A 24,491-nucleotide genomic window follows, 5' to 3' on the forward strand; every position below is an offset into this window, starting at 1 on the left:
AAAATTGGTAATCCATATTGTTATTTCCATTTTCTTTTAATACAAGCCAAGTCACACGTAAATGTTTTGCATGATGAACACGTGTTCCCTTTTAAGATCTTTTGAACTGATTCGATTCCGTCCACATTTTTTTAGAAAACAATATTTTATCCATCATTTATGGGCTTTTTTTTTTTTGACAATTTGTTTTATTTATAGTACTATTTATTATTATTATATTTTTTTGGCCTGAATAATATTAAAATTTTTTATTATTTTTTAAAACTTTATTCTAATTAAACTATTCAGATGTATTAAGATTCTATTAATAATAATAAATGTGTGAAAAGCATAACTTCATAAAAATTAAATCATCAATTTGACTATATATTAGGAGGACGTTAAATTTTGAATATGGATTAAAATATTTTAATTATATATCTAAATTATAAATTATTTATATTTGATATTACTTTGAATTAATTAAAGTGAGAAAAAGATATTTGCTAAGGTTGAAATTTAAATGAACATGCTAATTTCCACTAACGACCACAATCAATAATTACATGTACTGATGAAGAGAATAAGGCTAGATTCTCAATATATAATTACAATAATAATCGTTTATATCAACATGGCTGGATAGTAAAAGAGAAACATGATGCCAAATTACGAGTCTAACTCTTACTTTATAACATCTTTAATCAAATTATAGTGTTAGCTTATATGCAATTTCAAAGTATAAACAACAAATTTAATCAAATCCATAAAATTTCAATATTTAAAAAAAAAAAGTAAAAAAGCAAATGATGTTAATTTGCATAAGCGTGCCATCCAACTGAGATCATTAAAATAATTAAATAAAAAAAACCGAAAACACATTAAGAAGCTGACAGTACTCAAATTCATGCTAGAAGTTAGTTACTTACGTACATCACCAAATGAAGGGAAAACAACTGAATTTATAGTACAAGCCCTCTTAATTGTGTGATTATCATTAAGGTAAGTGTTTGGCTGGCTTTTAGACACATTCAAGGGCTAAGCACTCCTTAAGTCGATGCTGGTTCTTCTAAAGACTTGGGTGTTCTAAACACTCTGATGTATACTCCAGTTTCGAAGGTTTCAGGCCCTTTCGCTACTGTGCTCACATCTAATGGCTTTAAGGTCCTTTTAGGTCCTTTTGTGTTTAGACGCCTGATTTCCTTGTTACAATAGCCGCGTCTATAGGCTCTCAGAACTTTCTATGCTTAACGCCTGCCTTTCTCTAAAATGTTTTATAAAGTTCCGCGCTTGTCCCTGGCAACCCAATGACTGTTCTATGGCTCGGTCCCATATTCGGAAATAGTGTTTGAGGCTTTGGCTCATAAGGTTTATTTTGATATTCGTAAAATTGATTTGATAACGTTAAAAAAAATAATTATAATTATGATTAAAAAAATTATTATAACTTTAATTTAAAATTTTTAATAACAAAATTATATCAAATAAAGTTTTTTAAAATTAATATTTAATTTTAATTAATAATAATTAAAAAAATTATATCTCACTAAAAATATAGTTGCATTTAAATATAAAAAAATTAAAATAAATGATTAAGATTTAAAATCTGAATACAAAACATAAAAGCTTAAACTCTCACGGTAAGAGATTTATAAATTTAAAAAATATAAAAAAATCCCTAAATTCTCTTTTAAATTTACAATTTAACCTAACTTCGAAATTATGATAATTTTTCATGCTCTTAAACATTTCTTAAAAAAAAATAAAAGCCATCTGACGTTGGCTCAAAATTGTAAAGGAAATAAACAGAATACTAAGGGCAAAACCGTCATAAAAAAAAAAAAAAAAACTTTGTTTCCTTGCATTCTAGTTCAGGGTATCGTAACCGCTCTTCTTCCCTCTTCATACAAACTCAAGCAACATACTCACTTTTGTCTCCTATCTCTCTCTTGTCTTTCCTAACTGTCGTGGATTTAGATTCCTCACAACCCACTGTTCTTTAGTCAAATTTTCCTCTCAACCAGACAAACAAAAACCTTATTTTCTGTCTGTTTGCCTTTTGATTTTGTTTCAGTCGAAAGAGCGGAGAATTTTTCTCTGTTCTATCGATCAATGGTGTATTATTCAATCTCTGAAAGAAGAAAGAACTCAAACAAGAGCAATACTGGAACTGTTATGGCTTCTTCTTCGACATTGAAATCTCAACCTCTGCATAACTTTCAATTACATGACCTTAAATGGGCCATGAACCACACTAACAACCACCGCCTTCGGAAGCTCTCCGATTCCTCTCACAAATCTCCTCAACGCGGCGACACTGATTCTGACTCTGATAATAATCGGAGGGGGAATCCAGTATGCGACGCTCCTGCAAAGAACGGAGCTTCTTCAGGTTCTTCTCCTGATCATAGAACTGAAAAATCGGAGAAGAAAGTTATCAACGGTTCTGATGTTTGGTTTGTTAGTTATTCCGAGAAGAAAGCTACTCCACCGGACGGTAGATCGAAGATCTACATACGTTTGCGAGCGAGGAATCAGAAGTCTGCTGACGAGGTTGCGGATGTAGGAGATCAGAACTTGAATGCTGAAGAAGTTGAAGAATTGGTTCCCAAAACGTGGAATCTGAGGCCTAGGAAGCCGATTTCTAAGCCTCCAAATCAAAATGGAGGCGTCCCGAAGATCGGAGCTTCGGCGCACGAGAACCAAACTCATAGGCCGGAATCGACCCGGTCTGGGAATGTAACAGAACACAAAGCGGCTGAGAAGAAGGAGAAGAAACAGAAATTCTCGATTTCGCTTTCTAGAGAAGAAATTGATGATGATATCTTTGCTATGACCGGGTCAAAGGCCTCTAGAAGGCCAAAGAAGCGAGCCAAGAATGTTCAGAAACAACTCGATGTAAGCTTTTGAATTTCTTCATTATCTATCTGTCAAAACTTTTGTTTTTCTAATTCTTTGTGAATCTTTAACAGTTCGTGTTTCCGGGATTGTGGTTAGCTTCGATAACGCCTGACTGCTACAGAGTCCCAGAGGCTCCTATAAAGGTCTGATGTTTTGGCTATTCAAAAGTTTAATCTTTTTTTAATAACGTAGCCAACTGATTTTGAGTGAAGGTTTGATTTTGGTGATTGCAGGGTTAGATGGGACTGCTGCTAAAGCTGTGAATTTGGAGGGTGGGGATAAGGGTGACTGCTAAACTTTTTTTTTTTTGCTGCTCTAGAATGAGCTTGTAGAGATGAAAGGGTAACAAATGTATCTTGTTTTTGTGCCTTTTTCTTTAATCCATGACGAAGTTAGAGGGATGGCGGGAGACAGTAATATTATGAATCTTGTTATGAGTAGTTACAGATTGTAAATATGACTTACCAGTTTCAAAAACAGGGTTTTAACCGTTTCAGTTTATGTAAAAGGAAATCGTTTTTCAGGAGATCTTTTAGATCCTTAGGTTATCAGTACTTGTTAGTTGTTCATGGAACTGGTTTAAATGTTAGAGCGTAATAACTGTTTATTGATCCAGAAAGTTTGGGATGCATACTTGTGTTTGATGAGCATGTGTTTTTTGTTTCTATTTTGTTCTTTCTAGTATGCACGAGTTGGATAAAATGTACTGATTTACTGGTGGTTGATCGATTGGATCAGTAATTAACGGATAGTAGTTATGAGCACACATTAGTTGTTGATGGATTAAGTAGATATGAGCGCTTGTTAGTAATTAACAGATTGAGTAGTTCTGAGCATGTGTTAGTAATTAAATAAATTAAGTGGATATGAGAATGCTTTAGTAATTAACGGATTGTGTAGTTCTGAGCACGTGTTAGTAATTAACGGATTAAGTACTTCTGAGCACATGAACATGTTTTTGCTACTTTCTGTTATGTTAAGAATACAGAGTGCTGGACAAGAATATAATTTATGGAATCCATATATGGTTGGGACATACTTTTATGATTGATTTGCAACAATGGGATCTCTAAGTTCTTTTTCGCTTCTTAAATGTACATTTGTCAAAGAAAAAAAGGTTAGTGTACCGTTTCAATTTATTTAGTAAAGTGTCATTCTTTAATGAAAGTAAGTTGTTTTATTTGTTCTTTCTGTTTTATCCCTAGATAGTGTAAGTGACAAACATGTGTTTTGGCCATTCAAGGCAAGACGTGTGCCTATGAGCACGATGAAACGGTTGAGTGATACACCCTATAGTTGGCTTGCATGCAGTGTATCTTTACATTCTTACATGCTATTAGAAAGCAAACTAGCCAGATGAAAAACAGTTAGTTCACTGGCTCTTGATTGGTTTGAGATGAAGTTCAACCGTTAAATGAATCAAAAAGTTTTGTCTTGTGCATCTTTCTTGTTTGAAAAGATTATGAGCTAGATGCATCACCATTATTTCTATATGACACATCTGATTGATCAGCAAGACTTACATGTCACAGAAGCTGTGCATTGTGTGATTGAGTTACATCTTTTAGCACTGAGTTTACTCTTGCTTTGAGAATTGCATTTGTAAAAAGTAAAAGTGGTCAGTTTATCACTATTGAATAGATTTAAGAAAAATGCCAATCTCTATTAGTTTTTCTTGTTTATCTTCCCAATTTGAAAGTGTTTGAGTGAATGGATGCGGCAGCAACTGTTTACACACAGATATGTGTTTCTGATCAGGTAGAGAAGTCAGAGCAGATTGTATGTATGGAAGTCAGCAAGCTGAATAATCAGGCTAATGGTCTTATGAAAATATTGGCATTCTTTAATTAAGTAGTTTTTCCTGTTTGCCTTTCCTGTTTGAAGTGTATGAGGAATTTGTTTGTGTTATTTTTAATGGCAAGATGTGAATGACTGAATAGGCTGGAATTTCATGGAATATATCAGTGTTGGAGCCTTAAGAGTTGGGTTATTGTGATTGACCTCCATGCTTTATATTTGTGTCTAAATTTTCCCTCTAAAGAAAAACTGCTTTTGGTCACCTCATGACAAGCTTCAGTCTTACTGAAGTAGTTTTGTTTTGCTTATTAGTAGAATTATTGCAATTAGAGAGACTGTGAAGGAAATAATGATAGGTTTGAGTAGGTTAATTTTTCTATTCATTGCCAATATGATTGCATCAATATGTGTAAATACTAGTTAAACTTGAAAAACTAAATTCTCCTGCTAGAGTCTTATCTCTGTCATACAAATGATTTTCATTTTTAGCAATATGATATGCAACTAATATCACTTGATAGGAGTTTAAAATAAAAACGTGTTTATCATGCAATTAGATTGTCCAAAGAACTAATCATCTCTATATTTGACATTATTTAACATTTTTTTGGTTAACCACAGTACATATTAGAGGTGCCTGTGCATCTATTCTTTGCTTTTGAGAAGGGTGCAAGAGAATATCAAAGTATACATAGTATTTACAATGATTGCTGAAAGCTTATATAGCATATATAGTGAATGGTAAAAGCATATATAGCATCCTTAGCATTCATGAATTTCGTTTTATATATTTGGAAACTCTATAAATCTCAAATCTTGCTATAACCACTTTCTCTGAAACATTAACCATTTCACCATAGTACATATATCAAATGGGATATAGTACTCTTTTTGGCTTGAGGTTTTAATTTTTAAATTTATCTGATTTGCTATTACTCTGTAATAGAGTATGGGCCTTAAATTTGTTAGAATGTGCTTCTTCTGGGATATATGATGTTATCTATTATTTGATATTTCTACTGGAAATATCTGGCAAGTTAGGACTGAATATGCATCTGATTGGGAACATTGGTTACAAAGCTGCTTCAGGTTAGATGCTCAGATCATGTGGAAGGAAAAAAATAAAGTGCCATAATTTCATGATTTTTACTGTGTTTTGATTTCTCGTTCAGTGTTTCATAGAAAATACTTGGTTGTTCTGTTTAATGCTTCAGCCTAATTGAAAGGCTATGTAATTACCCCCAGGGCTGTCACTATCTAGAAAATGTTTCATGAGCACACATTCTTTGAAAGACAACATGACAGGTATCACTATCATGCTTAGTTCTGGTCCCTGCCTTTTTTTTTATTATTTTTTATTTTGGTAGGTACAATTGTTGTGTTTTTTCCATTTTAACTGTGATATTTTCAGTTTGCAGCAGATCAAGTTTGACTATAATGTTGTCAGACCAAGGGAGACTCTGAACTGGATAATTTTTGTCATGGAGATGTGCAAACTCAAAACTTCTCCATGCTCCTAGGTTATATCACCTGGCTGGTTCCCAGCAAAGAACTGACTACTAAGCAAACCCTGTTCTGGATTTTGTAGAGAGCTTGAAGTTCGTAGATTTGATGCTGAACTTGAAGGGGGCGTTCTGGTATTGGATCGTCTCTGTAATCCAGTGACACCATACAAATGAAAACGGCTGCAGTTAAGAACCAGATGAAAATGGCTCCCAGCACACTCCATTAAGGATCTGCAGACTACAAATGTAGCTTGCTGTCCTACGTGTTATTGAGGGATTTAATACGTTTCATTGTATTTCATCCTGCACAAGTTTTGAAAGTGGCAATTTTTACAAAATTCTATCATCGTGAAACTAGGAGTATTGACATTGAGATAATGCTGCTTTTTGACAATGACGGGAGTAGTGTGCCTGGTAACGTACTTCATCTTTGTAGCCAAGGCCTGGCTGCCTAGCAACCAATTTCACTTGTTGCATGTGCATTGGCCAAATTTTAAAGCAGGTATATTTTCCTAAAAATGAAATTCGTAAGTTAGATATGAAATATGAGTGGTGGGTTAATGTAATTTTTTCACAAATGGCTGTCATTTTCCTTGCAAAACATGCAGTGATATCATATTTGGAGAGAAAAAAAAAAAAACTAAAATTGCTCTGGATTTTCACATTTTTGCTCTCTAAACGTGATGATTTCAATTCCAAATATCCATGTAAATTTTACTAGAACTTTCCACTCCAAACAAAACACTGACTTTGTTCCTTCCAAAAAAAAAAAAAAAGATTTTGTACAGGAATTGACTCTCCAACGACCTTTATAATAGAAAGGACAGAAAGGATAGGACGTAAGAAGCATTATTGGCCAAAGCATTGGGCGATTTCCCCGTACCAACTTAGAACCTTGTTCATTACTCTACAGTGTAAAACTGAAACGACAAGTCCTTACTGGAACTGGTTGTCCTCAAATACTGCAACAAAAGTTGTATCATTTCACATTTGTACTCGATGGTTTCTTCAAACTTCTATCTTTTAGAAGAAAAGCTTCCCTTACTAATTATTCCCCCTGGATGTAAATGGTTTCTTCAAACTTCTTAGAAGAAAAAATATATCATGATTAAAAAAAACAAACAATGGGATTAGCCGGGCAGGCCACAGGAGGCAGCCTCCTATGGTTAGATTGGGCTGACATTAAGTCGAGCTTGTGAGTGCTAACCCATTAACAAGAAAAGTCCAAATAATAAGGAAGCAGTCGAAGAGAAGCAGCTTAGAAGGGGGCAACTGGACAAGGTGACTGAAAGTCTGAAGGACGAGAAATAATGGAGGTGGAGGAGAGCGGTGGTGATGATGGTGATAAATCCCGCATCCACAGCCACCGGTATTGGGCCATAGCAAGCGTGGCCCACAACGGATGGGTGGTCTATACATCTATAAACTATATCAGTTGTGCTCTATGATGAAATGATTATATAAACCTTTATTTTCTAGTTAATGACTAACATTTTCTTATTTGACAGCTGCCCAATCTTGTTGAATTAAATCTGTTATGGGCTTAACTGCTTGCTAGAAGACAAGTTAATGAATTTGGATCAGAAAATATATGGATTCATAGGTGAGTGTTTTTAATGTCACATAATTAAATAATAGTTAGTGCTTTTCTTTTTCTTTTTGAAATGATGATAGATTTAAATGTAAGAAAAAAGAAAATTTTTAAACTTTTTTTTATTTACTTTTTAATCTATACCATATATTAAAAATAATCTCATGAAAGTTGCTTATTTTTACATGGTCGATTTTAATTTGGTAGAATTAAGATTTGAAGAATCCATGCATCTACCAGTACCAAGGATCCATTACCCCATTCACAATTTTACGGAGAACGGACAAACAATTCCCAATCAAATTTACAAAATCCCAAACATTTCCCCTGATCTAGTAAAGGTGTGCTTAAATTTAATCAGTGACAGAGATCAAATGTGGGACAGTGAAAACTAAGCTCAACTTGAAGAAAAAACGAATTTTCTGCAGGAATAAGTTTATCCCATGTTAATTTGTTGCAGAAGATCTTAGCTCAGCTGCTGGTAAATAAGACTCCAGCATTAATTCTGCCCGGGAAGGTGAATTGATCTGAACAATCAAGTAGGTATACTTCCATTTGTTGTCTGTTTTGTCCTTGAACATTTCGGTAAAAACTTTCCCAGCTCCATGGGGCCCACGAATATAGAAATTAACCTGTTTTGAAATGGTCAAGAAGCAATCACAAATCAAAATTTCAATATGAAAGATCTAGGGGATGCAACTATCATTTTTTTTTTTTTTTGTTTGAAGGAGGGTGGGGGAGTATGATCTGTGGAGTGGTTATCTCAGAAAAACAGTAGAAATTGCAATATAACTAACATAAAGTTGCTTATAGCTAACAAATATGAAAGACTTTTTTTGACATGCTTGTTAAGACTAGAGGATCACCTCCACATGCTCTACACCATTTTCGTCTGTGTATATCCTGTTTGGAATGCGTTGACGGGCAGCACGATTTCTACTTTCTTGACCATAGCCTGTAATAGGATGTCCAATCCTCACCCTAACCTGATAGGAACAAATGTAGTCCAATGTGAACATTTAATTGCAATGACAACACTAACTGGTGCTTCAAAATGCTTAGAATCGTATACAAATATGCTGCCTGCTGAAGTGTCTCCAGTATCAGGGCACAATTTATGCATCTAAGTAAAAAAGGAAACATATTTATAGTTTATCAAGCTAATTTATGTCAGATTCATCCAAAATCTGACATGATAAGGGCTAATAGATATCATTGCTAAGTAAAAAAGAAATGTACTTATAATTTATCAAGCTAATATATGTCAGAATCATCCAAAATCTGACATGATAAGGGCTAATAGATGTCATTGCTCATTGTTATTTCTTCATTTTTTTTTTATTCTCCTTCTCATACTCCGCTGTTTTTATCTATGGCAAAGTAGGGGCTGCATAGGTATAATGTCAGGCTTCTGGCAGTTATAACTTATAATACATGTTGCACCATTGACATTTCTAGTTTCCTTTGAGAACAGAATAATATCTCTTCGTTGGGTCTACATATGATTAGTACACATTCCAAGACAACAACATGCTATTTTTCACAAACCTGGCTTTCTTGCTGAATTCTTTCCAGAGCCTGGTTGAATATCTTATACCTATAAGACCAAAATTTAAATCACGGTGGAAGAAACAAAGGGAGAACAGTTAATAGCCAAATTACCAACTAGGCATTTGACTCTTACTCTTTTGGTTGAAATATCAGCTCTTTGAAGACAGCATATCCTGCAGCAGCTGCAATCCCAAGCCCAGCAAGGATTATCAGACTGTAGCTAGCACCCTCTGTAAATGTCACAGGTTTGTCTGGGATATTGTATGTAGGAGCATCAAAGGGATCCTCAATATTAGATACTTCTTTCCTAGTCTGCCAATGGGATAAAGACAACAACTCAGTGCAACTGATGTGTGAATTGAAGTACCATAAAGCCCAGAGAACAAGAAAATGCAGCAATTATATGAACTCAACCAGTACAGCATTTGATGAGAAAAGCTCAGACAATTATGAAGTTACTTGTTCTCACCCTGATTGTATACTAGAAACTTTGAACTCCCGCATCGATAGATGGACTTTGCTCAATATAAAATAAAATAATCTTCAGTAATGTTAATGCCTTTTTATTGCTATTTAATATCCAAAATATGATAAAATAATGTAAGTCATTCCAAGCTCATCTTAGGAAAGAAAGATGATGATAAAAACCTAATCCTTTTGGACAAATTACTCTTTAGCATCCTTTTAGCATTCAGGAAGTGATAGTCTCACGATAAAAGAGGATAAAACATACATTTATTAATATACCAGAATTACAAACTAAGCAAAAAACATGTAAAGTATTTTTCTAAATTATTTAAGCTAATATAATGAAAACATGAAAGGCCAAAAATGTATGTGAGCATACCTCCGATGTTTCTTTTGATTGCTTTGAAGCTCTGGATGCAAAGGGTCTAGCAAAGCAAGGAGACCTGAGCTTCAATCCATAATTTTCTGTGGGTGGGACTGATGCCTGACAGCTAACTATATAATCTCTACCACACTGTCCTCTAAATGGAAAAGGAATGCCTGCCGGACGTTATTGTCAAAATATAAATTTAAGAAAAAAATAAGGGAGAGAAGAAGAGAAGAATTATTCTTATGCTAATCCAACTTGACATAAACGTTTTATGCACTCCACAAAGTAGACCACTTGTACATGAAACATATTCTACCACAACAAACTCATGAAAAGACAGGTTAGGCGAACACAGAAGTTCTCCATAACAGATAGCAAAAGGAACAACAATATTAACTGTAAAGTTAGATTTTAGCAACATGAACAATGCAAGAACTCCATAATCTTCAGGAAATTGAATGAAAAGAAATGAGAGCTATCTTCCAAAAATTTTTTAAAAAATAAATGTGAAACCTTCTCAGAAAATTATTTTCTCAAAATAACTAATCTAGATTGCTGATTGCTAAAATCTTAATAAATTGATCATAAATGCTGACAGATAAACATAAATGAGAAATAACTAACCGTCAGCTCCATGTACACCCTGCAGAATGGAGAAGAAAGCATTTAGTCTGCAGCTAACTAGAGAGAAAAAATTGTAAATAAAGAATTTAGTCTGCAGCCATGTAGAGAGAAAAAAATGTAAATAGGATATGAACTATTGCCTGACCTTTGATATATTATTGGCACCTGTCACATACTGTCTTGTAAAACTAGAACTCCAATCCGCTGGAAACTGCAGTATGTCATCAGAAAATTATTCACCAACTGATACAGATTCATCATATCTAAGAAATACTCAAAAGATCAACAGAATTTCATAAACTATGATGCAATCATATTAAACAAGTCAAAGCAAAGTTTAGGCTTAACAACATAAAAGCAGAAGAAGCTCTAATAAAATTGATTGGCACATAGACCTTTTTCTCTACTAACTACTACAAAATTTATGCATTTGTGCCCTTAACATTTCACAAAAAAAATCACCATTGCCAACTACCTTGTCAGTTAATAACACACATAAAAAGGGTAACACATTCTGTTGGCAAGCGAAAAGAATACCTCAAATAAAGCAAATAAAAGAACAGTGAAGTCCAAAAGGAAAACTACTCATACAAAGCAAGGAATAAGCCATCGTACCCTTTTAGCAGATGGTGAAAAGCCATCCAAACAAGGCTTAGATTCCACAAATGATCTCAAGAAACCACTCCATCTGCTCCTACTAGATATTACATAACTCCTTACATTCTGCATCTTCAACTATATAAACTGAAACCTTTTCTTCTACAACTCTATGAAAAATACTCTCTTTTCTCGCTGGATTATCAACGAGCAACAAAGCAAAAAAAAAAAACCCTGAATATAATCTATTCAAAAGACATGAACTACTAAAGACAGACAGCGCGATGCAATTGGGGAAACGAGAAACCCCAGCGGCTGAGGTTTTATCACAGACACGTGCAACCCGAAGTCGCACGTGTTTCTTACCGTTGAACTGCATTAAGCCATTAACCTCAGGCCTCAGCGATGGCCCGTGCTGGGGTCTAACTTGAGCCCAGGATCCAAAAGGATATAATAACAAACATTTCCAACATGAAGGGGTCAAAGAGTAATTATGGGCAAAATATGAAACACGGCGCATGACGGGTCTTTCCTTTTTCCTCCCTCTCCGTCACTCACTCCATCTGTTGTCTGATTAAGAAGAACAGAGGAGAAACAAAGAAGCTTTCTTTAGCTGCCCTTTACCAGTAACCCTAACCTTAACTTATACACACATATTTATTTACGTACCCATATACTTATATAAGCTTATTAGTTTGTAAAGATATGGTGAGTCATGTACTTGTACTTTTAGTTGACCAAACTGACCTGCAAAAGCTGGCGCTTTTAAGGTTTCTTTGGTTTCCTAAGAGTGATGATAGAGGTGGAATGAAGAAATGGAAAGCTTTTGAGCCTTTAGACATCAAAAACTTAAATCCTTTGCTCTTGAATGAGCTAATCGAATGACTTTTTACTATTTCTATAGTACTTTAATAGAGAACCTAGGAGAACACTTATTTCTATATGTTTATTTGTAATTTCTTTTATTTTTCTTCAAGTTTAGAGAAATTTGGTTGAAGCGGCCTGAGTTAAGTATTATTCTTGCGCTGGGGTTTCTGTTTTCTTGTTTACATTTTGGCTATGAATATGACACAACTTATATAAATAAGCTGTGGTCTTGATGATGAATTGTATGTTCTTGTGAATGACTTTCTTGTGGACGTAGGGGAAAATGGGGCTGCAGTAACTTGGGTTTATGATTGACAAGTGAGGTCTAATCACTGTTTCTTCTGGTGTAGATGGCTAGATGGGATGAGATTCTGTCCCTTCCTGTACAAAATCAACCGACCTTGGAGTTCTCTGCTTATGATCTTGTATGGTCAAAGGTAGAAGATTGGCGTGACAATATAGATAGAGTTGCTTTAATCCCCTTTGCTAGAGTGGATGACTTTGTTAGGGGTGAATCCTCTAATAAAGACTGTCCAACAAGATTTCATGTTGAAGCAAGAAGGCGGAGATCACCAAAGGCACCTTATAAGCCAAAGGTTGATGGTATTCTTGAATATATTCTGTAGGTTCTGCCTCTGTTCTTCCTTGTTTTTTATTTTTAAATCTTTTGATAGCTTGTGTTCGATGATCTTGCACTACAATTTGTTTGAGTTTAAATTTATCCTATTGAATTTGTAGTTATTGGTGTTCATTTGGTCCTGATGACCATAGGAAAGGGAGCATTGTACGACCCAGCAGGAATACATATATTCCTAAGAAGACAAATGCTGGTTGACCTAATACGAAAAGAGGATGCACGTGTTACTTTATTGTAAAACGCTTAATTGCCGAACCATCGGTAGCACTCATAATATATAACCAGGATAAGCATGTAGATAAAAAAGCGTTGCCATGCCATGGGCCACAGGACAAAAAGGCTGCTGGCACAAGTTCTATGTTTGCGCCATACATCTCAGAGGATCTGCGCCTCCGTGTGTTATCTTTACTGTATGTTGGGGTCTCTGTGGAGACCATAATGCAGCGGCACAATGAATCTGTAGAGAAACAGGGTGGTCCATACCACCGTGATGACCTTTTAACCCACAGGTATGTTCGAAGGCAGGAAAGGAGCATTAGACGTTCTACATTTGAGTTGGATGCAGATGATGCAGTCAGTGTAAGCATGTGGGTTGAAAGCTACCAGAATCATGTATTCTTTTATGAAGATTTCACTGATTCGGACCCATTTCCCTGGGGCATTCAAACTGGCAGTTGCAACAAATGATTCGATTTGGAAATCGCAGCTTCGTTGCCTCTGATTCAAGGTTTGGAACAAATAAACTGAAGGTTTGTGTCTTTTTCCTTTCTTTGCCTTCCCTGATACTCACCTCTTAAGTACATGACTCACTTCTATTACTGTCACTGTCAGTCCGTGAAGACTTTTAATGTCATTGAAACTAACTGTTCTCCTTTTTAAAATTATTTTCAGTATCCTGTTCACAGTCTCATTGTCTTCAATTCAGGCAAGAAAGCAATCCTGGTAGCTTGGATAATAACTCAAGATTTGCTAATGTGGATGCCCTTAGATGGATGAGGGCTCTATACAACAGGGTTTGCACAAAAGATCCTACTTGGAAGTTGGCAGGGTTTATTGTGGATGATCCTTCAATTGATGTTCTTACAATCAGGTTGGCTGTTAATTACATGACTTTATGCTTTTAATATGTCGTGGAAGAATATTGTTCCTTCTATTTCAAGATTATTTATTTTGTGCATCAGCTCCTTGGTTGGGGTCTCCTCTTGTGTGTTTTCCAGAGGTTGCTCTGCTGATATGATTCTAATAAATGTGAAACAAACTGAGGGTAGAAATTTTTTCTGTTTTTCTTTTTTATTTAAACTAGGAGTAACTTCGTTCAGCTTGATTACATGAGCATCTTAAGTGGCAATTGAAATGGTTATGCCATTTCAGCATGATGAAGGGTTACGATATTTGCTCTCTTTTATGGATGGATGGGACGTGCTCAATTTAGTTCATATTTTCTTTCTATTGGATTGTATTCCGGGATGTTTTTGAGTGCTCTATATTGATATCCTTTTGGCGGGTACACCATGCATGGCATAAAAATTTAGTGAAGAGATGTTTAGAGACAGGGATCCGTGTTGAGATATCAAGACAACTTGGGCTGGCAGTTGATGACATTTGCAGAGGATGTGGAAATGTTGATTTGTTTGAGAAATTCATGGAAGATTTTGTTGATTGCTTGGATTTTATGGATTACTTCAAAGCAATCTGGTATCCTAGAATAGGTTGGTTGCTACTTCTACCTTTCCTTGCTATTTTTTTTCCAGTAGTTTACACCTGCTCTTGAATTCTTGATTTAAATCATCAGTGGGGAGCCACTTCTAGGTTGAACTATCTCTCCGAAGTATAATGGTGCACCTTCAAATTTGCTACCATTTTGACGGTCTATTTCATTTCTCTATATTTTACAATCCATAAAGCAAAGATGCAGAGTATAAATAACTTTAATTGGAAGCATATGGTCCTACAAACTTGATTGTATATTTGTATTGAATTAAAACAGACTTATATTTCACTAAAAGTTTATGACATTTTTCCCCCTCTATGAAAGCCTCTTAACTCGTGGAAAAAGAAAATTAGACCTTTCTTTTTGTTTCAGGGGCTTGGATCTCTGCACTTGTAACTCTTCCACTTGCAAGCCTGGAGACTTGTGCAGCAATGGAATTTTACTACAGTCAACTGAAGCTCCGGTTGTCGAATGAGAAGGATCCGGCTGTCTACCAACGCGCTGATTGGCTGGTTGATAAGTTGGGTACAAAAGTGCATTCCTACTTTTGGCTGGATGAATATTCAGAGAAAGATGATTTTGCACGATACTGGAAGGATGAGTGGGTGAGTGGTTTAACATCTTGGCGGAAGGCATTGAAGATTCCAGATTCTGATGTTTCCAGAGAAGGGGGATGTGCAAAAGTGACTGACCAGCTTGATCCAGATAGAGCTTATGTTGTCTGGAACCCTGGCTCACAGTATGGGATCTGTGATTGTACTTGGGCGGCAATGGGCTACCAGTGTGAGCATGTGTTCAAGGTTATGAAGGTCTATCGTGAAAAAGGGTCTATTTTGCCATCTGTGAGCGCATTTCAATACAACAAGGCTTTGATTGACATGCTACATTGCCTGCCTCATGATTCTTTGATCTGTGATTATGCTGTTTCTTAAGCAATCTATGTACAGAAACAGTTAAGTTCACTAATTGCTCTTATTCAGAAACAATCCATGGATGCTATTCAGCAAGGAAGTGCACCAGTGGTCTCTGCAAGTCGAAATAGAGGATTAGTTGCCAAGGATCATTGTGCAAATGGTAACATATTGTCTAATCATGAAAATGGTTATGCAGTTTGCTCTAAGGCTCCTGCTGGTATTGCTAGTGATTTGGGCAGTGAATCAGTTGATCAGGTAGTTGGTATAAATGGCATTTCTGGTGAGAATTCTGGAGAAGGAATATCTGGTTGTGATATGGATGTTGACCCACCCCCCAGTATTTCTCCACCTGAATTACCATCTCTTTATGAGGAGGTTGTAGCTGGTAATGTCTTTTCTGAGCGGGGGGAGAGTGCTTTGATTAGCATGGTCACTAATATGAATTGCAAATTATCTTCCAAAGATAATGCTTTAAGAGTTCAAAATGGATGTGAAGAAGAAATCTTTAACATTAATTGTCATGAAAGTGTGATTGCTGCAGAGACACAACCAGATGAGATTCCTCAAACAAGAGAGCTTTCAAAGCCATGCACAGCAACTCATCACAATGGTTTTGGCAGCAAGAGTAGTGAACCTTCATAAGCGTCCATGTCTACTCCTGAAAAAGCCGCCCCATCCATGTCCTGTACTGTCGAGCCACAAGTGCTTTTGGCTGAAGCCTCAGGTGCTCTGAATCTGGATGTATCAATGGCATCAGAAAATGAGAATGAGATTAGAAGTAAGAATCATTCTTCTAATACTGCTCTCTCATCAGATGGCGTTCATGTTAATTTGGGAATTGTCACTGATCTTGGTGATGAAGCAAAGACAGTTGACAGCAGTGTGGCTGAATGCTCAGAAACATTCCAAAATGATTCAACAATGTTGCATCATGGTGATGGTCAACCACCTATTGAAGTTGCGGCTCAAGAAACTGATGATTATGGTGAGAAGGAACTTAGCAACAAACCTTCTTCAACTAATTCTGAACTTCAAAAGACTGCTCAAGATGGAAATAAGGAGATTTGTGAACAGGTGAGGCGTGATCAGAAAGGTGCTCTTGCTGTGAAAATTGTTTCAGAAGAGGCTGCTAACAACTCTGCATTCAGTGCTGGCTCTGACACAATAAACAGGTGCTAGCTATCATTCAGCAATTCTTTATTTCTTTGTACATGCTTGTCAATTAATTTAATTGATAATTTTGTGATTCTGCCTGTTGCACTAAATTTTAGTATAATTAGCCAACAAATTATCTCGTATTGTAAATGTAGATTTTCATGCTTTTGGCAAAAGTGGATCACTTGTAACTGTTAAGAAGCTATATACTAAATGTTCAAAATTTTACAGTCCAATGTTGTAATACACTTTTTTTTAAAATTCGCAGCAGAGATCTCACATTGAAACCTTAAATTGTCGGTCTTTATAATGTTTATTTCCCCGTTTCTTAGTACATTTGAGGAAGCAGAAAGAACAGATTCCTCTGAATACAACTTGCCAGACATAAGTTTCCTGCCGAAGCTTATCAATGCTGGAAATTATTGGTGAAAACTCGTATATCCATAGTTATTGTAATCCTTATTCATAAGCCTGCGAAACTTCAGGCCCAAGTTTTTTTGAAGGTTACAGGCTTTCACTGTGAGAGAGGGAAATTAGGCAGCTATAATCTTATGGGATAATGTCTCACCCACGCTTCAATGATTAAAAATTTGTCTTAAGTTTAACGTTTTAACTAGTTTCTTCAGCCACAAAGTTGACTTGTCCCTTGTATATTATTTCTGTTTCTAGTTGTAGGAGGTCCTTCTCTTTTTCTGTTTCTTTTTCTTAAAAGGATGACTAAAGACACTTTCCAGCAACCAATAGCTGGTCCACTTCTAATTCACGTGCTAATTTGTTGGGCCGACTAAAGTACATATCCGCATCAAGACTACAACTTTTCGCAATGAATCAACAGCTTCAATATCATAATCCAAAGAAAAAACAGAATTGGTTCATCTCCATCACTTTCATTGTCTCAATTCACACTGTTAGCAGACAAAACAGGGGAAGAAAAAGACTGTCATGAAGTAAAACTGATTATTTGTTCAATCAAAGGTCTTAAGAATTGATACAAAAGTTCTAATGCAAACAAAAGCAGACGCATCAAGAGGAAGGCTGAGACATGCTTGAGATGAAACTGGAGTCATCTTCTTCAGGGTTCAACCCAAAGAATCAATGACATTACCATTGAAACATTATTAAAGATGCTCGTCGAAAATGAAAGTAACGCCAGTCTGGTCAGTTTTCGTAAGCACCTCAAAGTTTCCAGCAGTGAATGACTCATCTTTGAAAGAGATCGGTCTTCTTAGTTCTGAATAAGCACAATAACCTACTTCAATGACAGTCACGTCCCCCAAGAACCCAGAAACCGAAACCCCAACACCTTCCCCTGGCATATGAAATGTATATAGTCAATGGCATATCAAGTGTTCTGAACCTAATTAGAAATAGAATGACATTTGATGGACAAAGATAACAAATGGCCAACTATGCAGGACAAGTCTGATATTGAAGAATGAAGCATACCATGAGTAACTAACAGCAAGTTTTCAGAGGGGTATTTATCCGCCAGTGCCTTTATAATTTGTTCATATCTAGTCCTCGTCCCCATCACGGTCTCTTCCCATCGTGGCAACTGTAATTTATGGGACAGAAGATGAATCAGGCAGATAAAACTGCATCCAGATCCAGCTACAGTGACACAAATCTTAAATTGTTCAGGAAATAGATCAAATACAAGGCAAATATTACCTCTTTATAAACTGGTTCCACGGTATGATCCAATGTGCCACTTGGTAGCAAAGCCTCAAGCTGTGGAACATTGAAACGAAAGATTCCATCTTTGGGCGCTACATCAAGCCTAATTGCTTCTCTACTTAACATCTCACACAGTCCATACTCAATAGAAACCTGTAAAATACAATAATATGGGCTCAAGGCCTTCAAAAAAAAAAATTGTTTTCGACGAATTTTGATCTGACCTTGACTTTTGATGAGTCGATGGAAACAACGTCGGTGGATGACTTGGCATTGAGATTGTCATCGACGGCACAAAGGGCGGCGACAACCTCGGAGGCGGTCTGGACGCAGCGGAGGAAGGGGGAGACAAACACTCGGTGGATCGGGAATGGTAGGTGGGTACGAAACGTACGGCCGGTACGAAAAGCCCTGGCCAAGCCGTCTTGTGTAAGCGGTGGGTCCCATGGCCTCTCCGCCGTCTGCACCCACTTGGCATCGAAGTTGTCCAAACGGTCGCCGTGCCTCATTACGACCACGTTCTGGTAATACGCCTTTGTCTCCGAGGAATCCATCGCTGTCGCTTTAATGATTAGATTTCTCCAAGGAATCAAAGGTATTCTGTCTCTGGTTTTTATGCGAATAGAGAGTGGAGTTTGGAAAGGAGCTATAAAACAGTTGCGCAATGTTCCCATTCTCAGCGGCCTTTGCTTCCCCGGTTATAGTTGCTTGTTTTTTTCAAGATAAATTTAAAAAATTATCGTTGTTATTAAACAAGGAATTGGGTCCATTAAGAAAAATACTTCGGTTAATAATCAAATTGTTGTCCAAGGCCCGAACAAAATACTTAATCATCGCGAGATATTTGCCCGAGAATGAGGTATGTATGTTGTTTGGGATTTTTCCCGAACAAAAATCCATCCCGATTTTTGACCCGTTGTTATCACTACACGATAATTGGATTTTCTCCTTATACCCATCTATTTCAACTTTCAAGGTTATTTCCTGGAAATTGGTTGTAGTTCTTGAACGGAAACATACATCAGCACGACCATGACCACGAAACATTGGGCATGGCAGATGCAGCCCACCAATTTATCTTGGGTCTTAGAAAATTGGTTGAATGCCTAAGGTTGGGCTCACTGAATTTCAGAGGCCCATTCAAACATTGCCACCAGAGGAACACCAATAAAAAAAAATAATCTCATATATATATATTATATTATATTATATTATATTATAACCACATAGTTATTAAATAGTAGTTATTGACGTAGAGGATTATGTAGATTTTTTTTTTAACACGTAAGATAATTTAAAAAAATTTTCATTATGATGACATATAATATATTTATTAATTTTAAATTATTTATAAAATATATATTTATAAAATTATTAAATTATATGAAATTTTAAAATTTAAAAACCAATTTAATTTTAATAAAATTTCTTTCTCTCATAAATAATTGAATCTCAATTTAAAATCAATTTTAAAGTAATTTATTTTTTTCAATTTATCTGAAATTAACATGAGTATTAAAATCTATCACAACTTTTAAAAATATTATTTAATATCTTTAATAATTTTGATAAAAAATCTTTGTATTATCTTCAAATTTTAAATATATTTCACAAAAAAATGTGAAAAAAAATATAAATACCAGAAAAATTTTAGAAAAATTTCTCTTATACATACCTCATTTTAATTTAAAACCAATTAATTTATTACAACTTTTAAAAATATTATTTAATATTTTTAATATTTTTTATAAATAATCTTTATATTATCTTCAGCTTTTAATATTTCACAAATAAGTTATGAAAAAAATATATAAATATCAAAATAACTTTATGAAAGTTTCTTTTATACATCGTCTTATCTCAATTTAAAATCAATTTCAAAGTAATTTATCTTTTTCAATTTATCTACCATTAACATGAGTGTTTAAATTTATCATAATTTTTAAAAATATTATTTAATATCTTTAATATTTTTTATAAATAATCCTTATATTATTTTTTACTTTTAAATATATTTCATAAAGGAAATGTGAAAAAAAAATATAAATATCAAAACAACTTTAAAAAAGCCTTTATTGTTGGTAGTTTTTAGTTATATAACTTTTCTAATATCCTATTGAGCTAAACATTTTTTCTCTACTATTAATTTAGTCAATCTTTTTATTAATCTATTATTGCTATAGGAACTAACATGCTCTTTCTGATAATAGGTACTATTTTGTTAGATATATTTTTTACTCTATCAGGTAGAAAGTATTATTTCACTAAACATACTATTCATTCCATCAAGAAGGATTTTTTTTAAAAATCAACTGTAACATTTTTTTTAGCTATAACATTTTTTTTATATTACAAAACACATATATTTTTTATATTTTTATTGATATTGTCTGCAATTTTTTTTAATTTTTAACGGATTTTTCACTCAATTAAGTAATATATTTTGTTTTTTAATTGATAATTTATTTAATATTCCCCATTCTTATAAAATAAATATGATGCTCTGATTAATTGATATAATAGAATTATGTGACATAAACAGAAACTTATGAACCAGATGTACATTCAAAGAGTGAATAATTTCTCAACTTATATCCTTATTATGAAACATGTAATATAATTTCAAATCAATAGATTATTTTTTATAAAAAAATAAAATTGAAACGAAATAATTCAGGGATAATCTCATCAATAATATTAATTTTAAATTTATTTATATCTTAATTGTCATAACGTTTAGATATGGGGATTTATCGTTAGACATCGATTTGAGGAGTTGACACCAATATTTTTTATTTAGTTGCGATTAATCACCTAAATAATCTATCATTTCAAAGAACACTTAAGTTTGACTAAGGGTCTATAAAAGAATAGGTTCATATCTATTAACTAGAACAAGATTCGGGAGTTCGGTTATGAGTGAAGAAGGTTATAGCACCCTCACAACGCTCATCGAAAGATAATACCAGTTCAATTTCATGTTATCCGATAAGCCTTAAAAATTTACCAAATAATTATTATCAGAAATTATTCTTAATTAATTCAAATACTTTTGGTAAAAAATTAAAAAAAAAATTTCTTACCATCAAAAGTATGCAAGAGAACTACTGTTTCTTTTGCAGAAGTTCCGTCGTCGGATTATTAAAAAAAATTTCAGGAAGGAAAATTAATACTTCAAATTTTTCTTGAAATTTCTTTTTCTTACTTTATTATTGTTATTATTATTTTAAGGATTAATGACTTTATTCAAGGAAAATTGATACTTTCAACTTTTCCTCAAAAATATTTTTTTTTATTGAAATTTTATTTTTCAAAGAAAACTGATATTTTTAACTTTTTCTTAACAATGTTTTTTAAAATTTTTATTTTTTTATTTTCAAGAAAAATTGATACTTTCAACTTTTTCTAAAAAAATATTTTTTTAAAAAAAATTTGATTTTCAAAGAAAATTTATACTTTCAATTTTTTCTTAAAAATATGTTTTTAAAATTTTTATTTTTTTATTTTCAAGAAAAATTGATACTTTCAACTTTTTCTTAAAAATATGTTTTTAAAATTTTTGTTTTTTTATTTTAAGAAAAATTGATACTTTCAATTTTTTCTTAAAAATATATATTTTTTGAAATTTTATTTTTAAAAAAATTATTGAAAAATGAAGAAAAATAATTCCAATTTAATTAATAAATAAATAGACATAAATAATAATAATAATAATAATAATAATAAATGAAAAAAAAACCTTAACACGGCTTGGTTTAGCGGCTAAAATGGCTCGACTTGAGACACAGAAGAAGGCTGGAAAGTGCGACTCGGGGTGCACCCCTCGGCTCAGCAACAGCGACTGGGAAGCGGGTTGAAATGTAGGTCAACGCTCGGGTCGGGTCGTCCGAATAAAAATGCGCTAATCCTAGAAATCACTTAACTCCAAAACGACGTCATTTCAAACCCTATAAAAGGTCAAATTTCTTCTTTCTACTTCAAATCTCTCTTTCCTCCTCTCTTTCTACTCGTTTTTTTTTTCTCTTTTTCTCTCTCTAAACCCCAAGAACACCAATTAAATTTCATCGAATTAAGGAAAATCTGACTAGAATCTAGGTTTTTCTTTAGAAGTTGATCGAAAAGTTCAATGGTTTCTGGAGATGTTATGTGAAAAATTGGGTAACTGGCCAAAAAATTCAACTCACGTCGAAAAAGTCATCGAAAAATTTAACAAGCACCAAAAAATTCAACCGAAATTTAAAATTTTCAAAAATTTCTTAGAAAAAAAATGCCCAAAAATTCTAAAAACATTTCTAAAAATATTGAGATTCCCGTAGCCCTTTTTAAACACTTTTCCTCACCTTTGCCTTCTATTTTTTTTTCGTTTTTCTTTCTGTGTGTCATTTTTTATTTTTGTTTTTGCTCTTTCGTGTGTGTCCTTTTTTATGCTTATGACTTTTGTATTTATAGGATTCAAATCAACAGAATCCTTTATCAACAAAGTTTTAATTCTAACTTTCAAATAAACAATCCCACATAAACCTAACCACTCACTTTTCTCCTAATTTTTCATTTTTTACCTTTTTTCATTTTTTTAATTAACCAAATCCTAATCTAGCAAACCCTCAGACAGATTGGGATGTTTACAGCTGTCCCTCTTTATGTATTTCATGTGTAACAGGAATTACGGAAAGACGTAAACACCCTGTTTATGATCATGCCCACCCATTCATGTTTTTTTAAAATAGACACCCAAATAACTCGAAACTCTTCTAAGCAGAGATTCACAATTCCTGAAGAATAAACAAAACTCCTTTAAATGGAGGCTTAACAATTTTAAAAAAATAAACAATGCTCTTCTAATTAGAGGCTTAACAACTTTTGAAAAATAAACAAAGCTTATCTAATCAGAGGCTCAATAACTTTGAAAAAATAAATAAAGCTCCTCTAATTAGAGGCTCAACAACTTTTAAAAAATAAACAAAGGCTTCTCTAAATAGAAGCTCAACAACTTTGAAAAATAAACAAAGCTTCTCTAAATAGAGGCTTAACAACTTTAAAAAATAAACAAAGCTCCTTTAATCAGAGGTACCATAGCTTTTGAAAAATAAATTACTCCTTAAACAGAGGAACTACAATTTTTTTAAAAATAAATTGCTCCTCTAAACAGAGGCGTCATAACTTTTTGAAAAATAAATTGCTCTTCTAAACAGAGGTACCATAATTTTTTAAAAAATAAATTACTTTTCTAAACAAAGGTACCATAGCTTTTAAAAATAAAACGCTCATCGATAAGGATGTCCAGAGGAAACGTAGATTAGATCTGATGAAATTTATAATGGAAACTCAAAGATTCACAATTTGAGTTTAAAAGTCAAAGATTCAAATTCGTAAGAACCTTTCAACTTCACAAGAATTTACTGAAATTTGATTATCAAAATTTTAGATATGCAAGAATTCAATTCTGTAGGATTTTAATATTTGCATTTGCAAGACTCATATCCAATATTTAAAGATTATCACCCAAAAGTTCAAAGCTTTTCGTTTGAATTTAAAAGGTTCACATTCAAGAAATCTTAGAGTTTCACACCTAAGTTCAAAGGTATTCACTCAAAAATTTAGAGATTTGCCTTCAAAAGTTGAGTTCAAAGCTTTTTGTTTAAATTTTGGAGATTCAAATCCAAGAAATCTTAGAGTTTCACATCTAAGTTCAAAGGTTCTCACTAAAAAATTTAGAGATTCGCATCCAAAAGTTGAGTTTAAAGCATTTCTTTTGAATTTTAGAGATTCACATCCAAAAGTTTAAAACTTTTCATTACTTTGAAGATTCACACCCAACAAACTTTGGGGTTTCACATATCAAAGATTCTCATTTGAATTTGAAGATTCACATTCGATAAATTTTGGGATTCACACCGCAAAGATTTTCATTTGAAATTTAAAGATTCTCATTTGAATTTGAAGATTCACATTCGATAAATTTTAGATTTCACACCTCACAGATTCTCATTTGAATTCGAAGATTCTCATTCGATAAATTTTGGGTTTCACACCTCAAAGATTCTCATTTAAAATTTAAAGATTCTCATTTGAATTCGAAGATTCACATTCGATAAATTTTAGGTTTCACACCTTAAAGATTTTCATTTGAAATTCAAAGATTCTCAT

The 24,491-nt window shown here is 33.8% G+C and overlaps 3 protein-coding genes and 1 pseudogene across 4 annotated transcripts; 2 read left to right on the plus strand and 2 right to left on the minus strand.

Annotated features, from left to right (window-relative positions):
- Nucleotides 1–1,732: 1,732 nt before the first annotated feature.
- On the plus strand, nt 1,733–3,511 carry LOC111313746 (uncharacterized). Its single transcript, XM_022914470.2, has 3 exons — nt 1,733–2,877; nt 2,952–3,023; nt 3,114–3,511. Exons 1-3 carry the CDS (start codon nt 2,092–2,094, stop codon nt 3,117–3,119), a joined length of 864 nt encoding a protein of 287 aa, XP_022770205.2. The 5' UTR covers nt 1,733–2,091; the 3' UTR covers nt 3,120–3,511.
- Nucleotides 3,512–8,007: 4,496 nt separating this feature from the next.
- Nucleotides 8,008–11,731, minus strand: LOC111313748 (putative mitochondrial import inner membrane translocase subunit TIM21). Its single transcript, XM_022914472.2, has 8 exons — nt 11,402–11,731; nt 10,932–10,997; nt 10,787–10,805; nt 10,172–10,332; nt 9,458–9,636; nt 9,322–9,370; nt 8,640–8,759; nt 8,008–8,405 (listed from the first exon to the last, which is right to left on the minus strand). The coding sequence occupies exons 1-8, from the start codon at nt 11,513–11,515 to the stop codon at nt 8,220–8,222; spliced, it is 894 nt and encodes a 297-aa protein (XP_022770207.1). The 5' UTR covers nt 11,516–11,731; the 3' UTR covers nt 8,008–8,219.
- A 65-nt stretch (nt 11,732–11,796) lies between these two features.
- On the plus strand, nt 11,797–17,471 carry LOC111313747 (uncharacterized; annotated as a pseudogene). Its single transcript, XR_016332329.1, has 5 exons — nt 11,797–12,872; nt 12,989–13,636; nt 13,779–13,973; nt 14,348–14,596; nt 14,971–17,471. The product of XR_016332329.1 is annotated as an uncharacterized LOC111313747 (transcript).
- A 134-nt stretch (nt 17,472–17,605) lies between these two features.
- LOC111313260 (uncharacterized) lies at nt 17,606–19,260 on the minus strand. Its single transcript, XM_022913923.2, has 4 exons — nt 18,569–19,260; nt 18,339–18,497; nt 18,114–18,222; nt 17,606–17,976 (listed from the first exon to the last, which is right to left on the minus strand). Exons 1-4 carry the CDS (start codon nt 19,016–19,018, stop codon nt 17,786–17,788), a joined length of 909 nt encoding a protein of 302 aa, XP_022769658.1. The 5' UTR covers nt 19,019–19,260; the 3' UTR covers nt 17,606–17,785.
- Nucleotides 19,261–24,491: the final 5,231 nt, after the last annotated feature.

This window comes from Durio zibethinus, chromosome 23 (genome assembly GCF_047325235.1).
Source record: "Durio zibethinus cultivar Kanyao isolate XHJ-2024 chromosome 23, ASM4732523v1, whole genome shotgun sequence".
NCBI classification, from domain to species: Eukaryota; Viridiplantae; Streptophyta; class Magnoliopsida; order Malvales; family Malvaceae; genus Durio; species Durio zibethinus.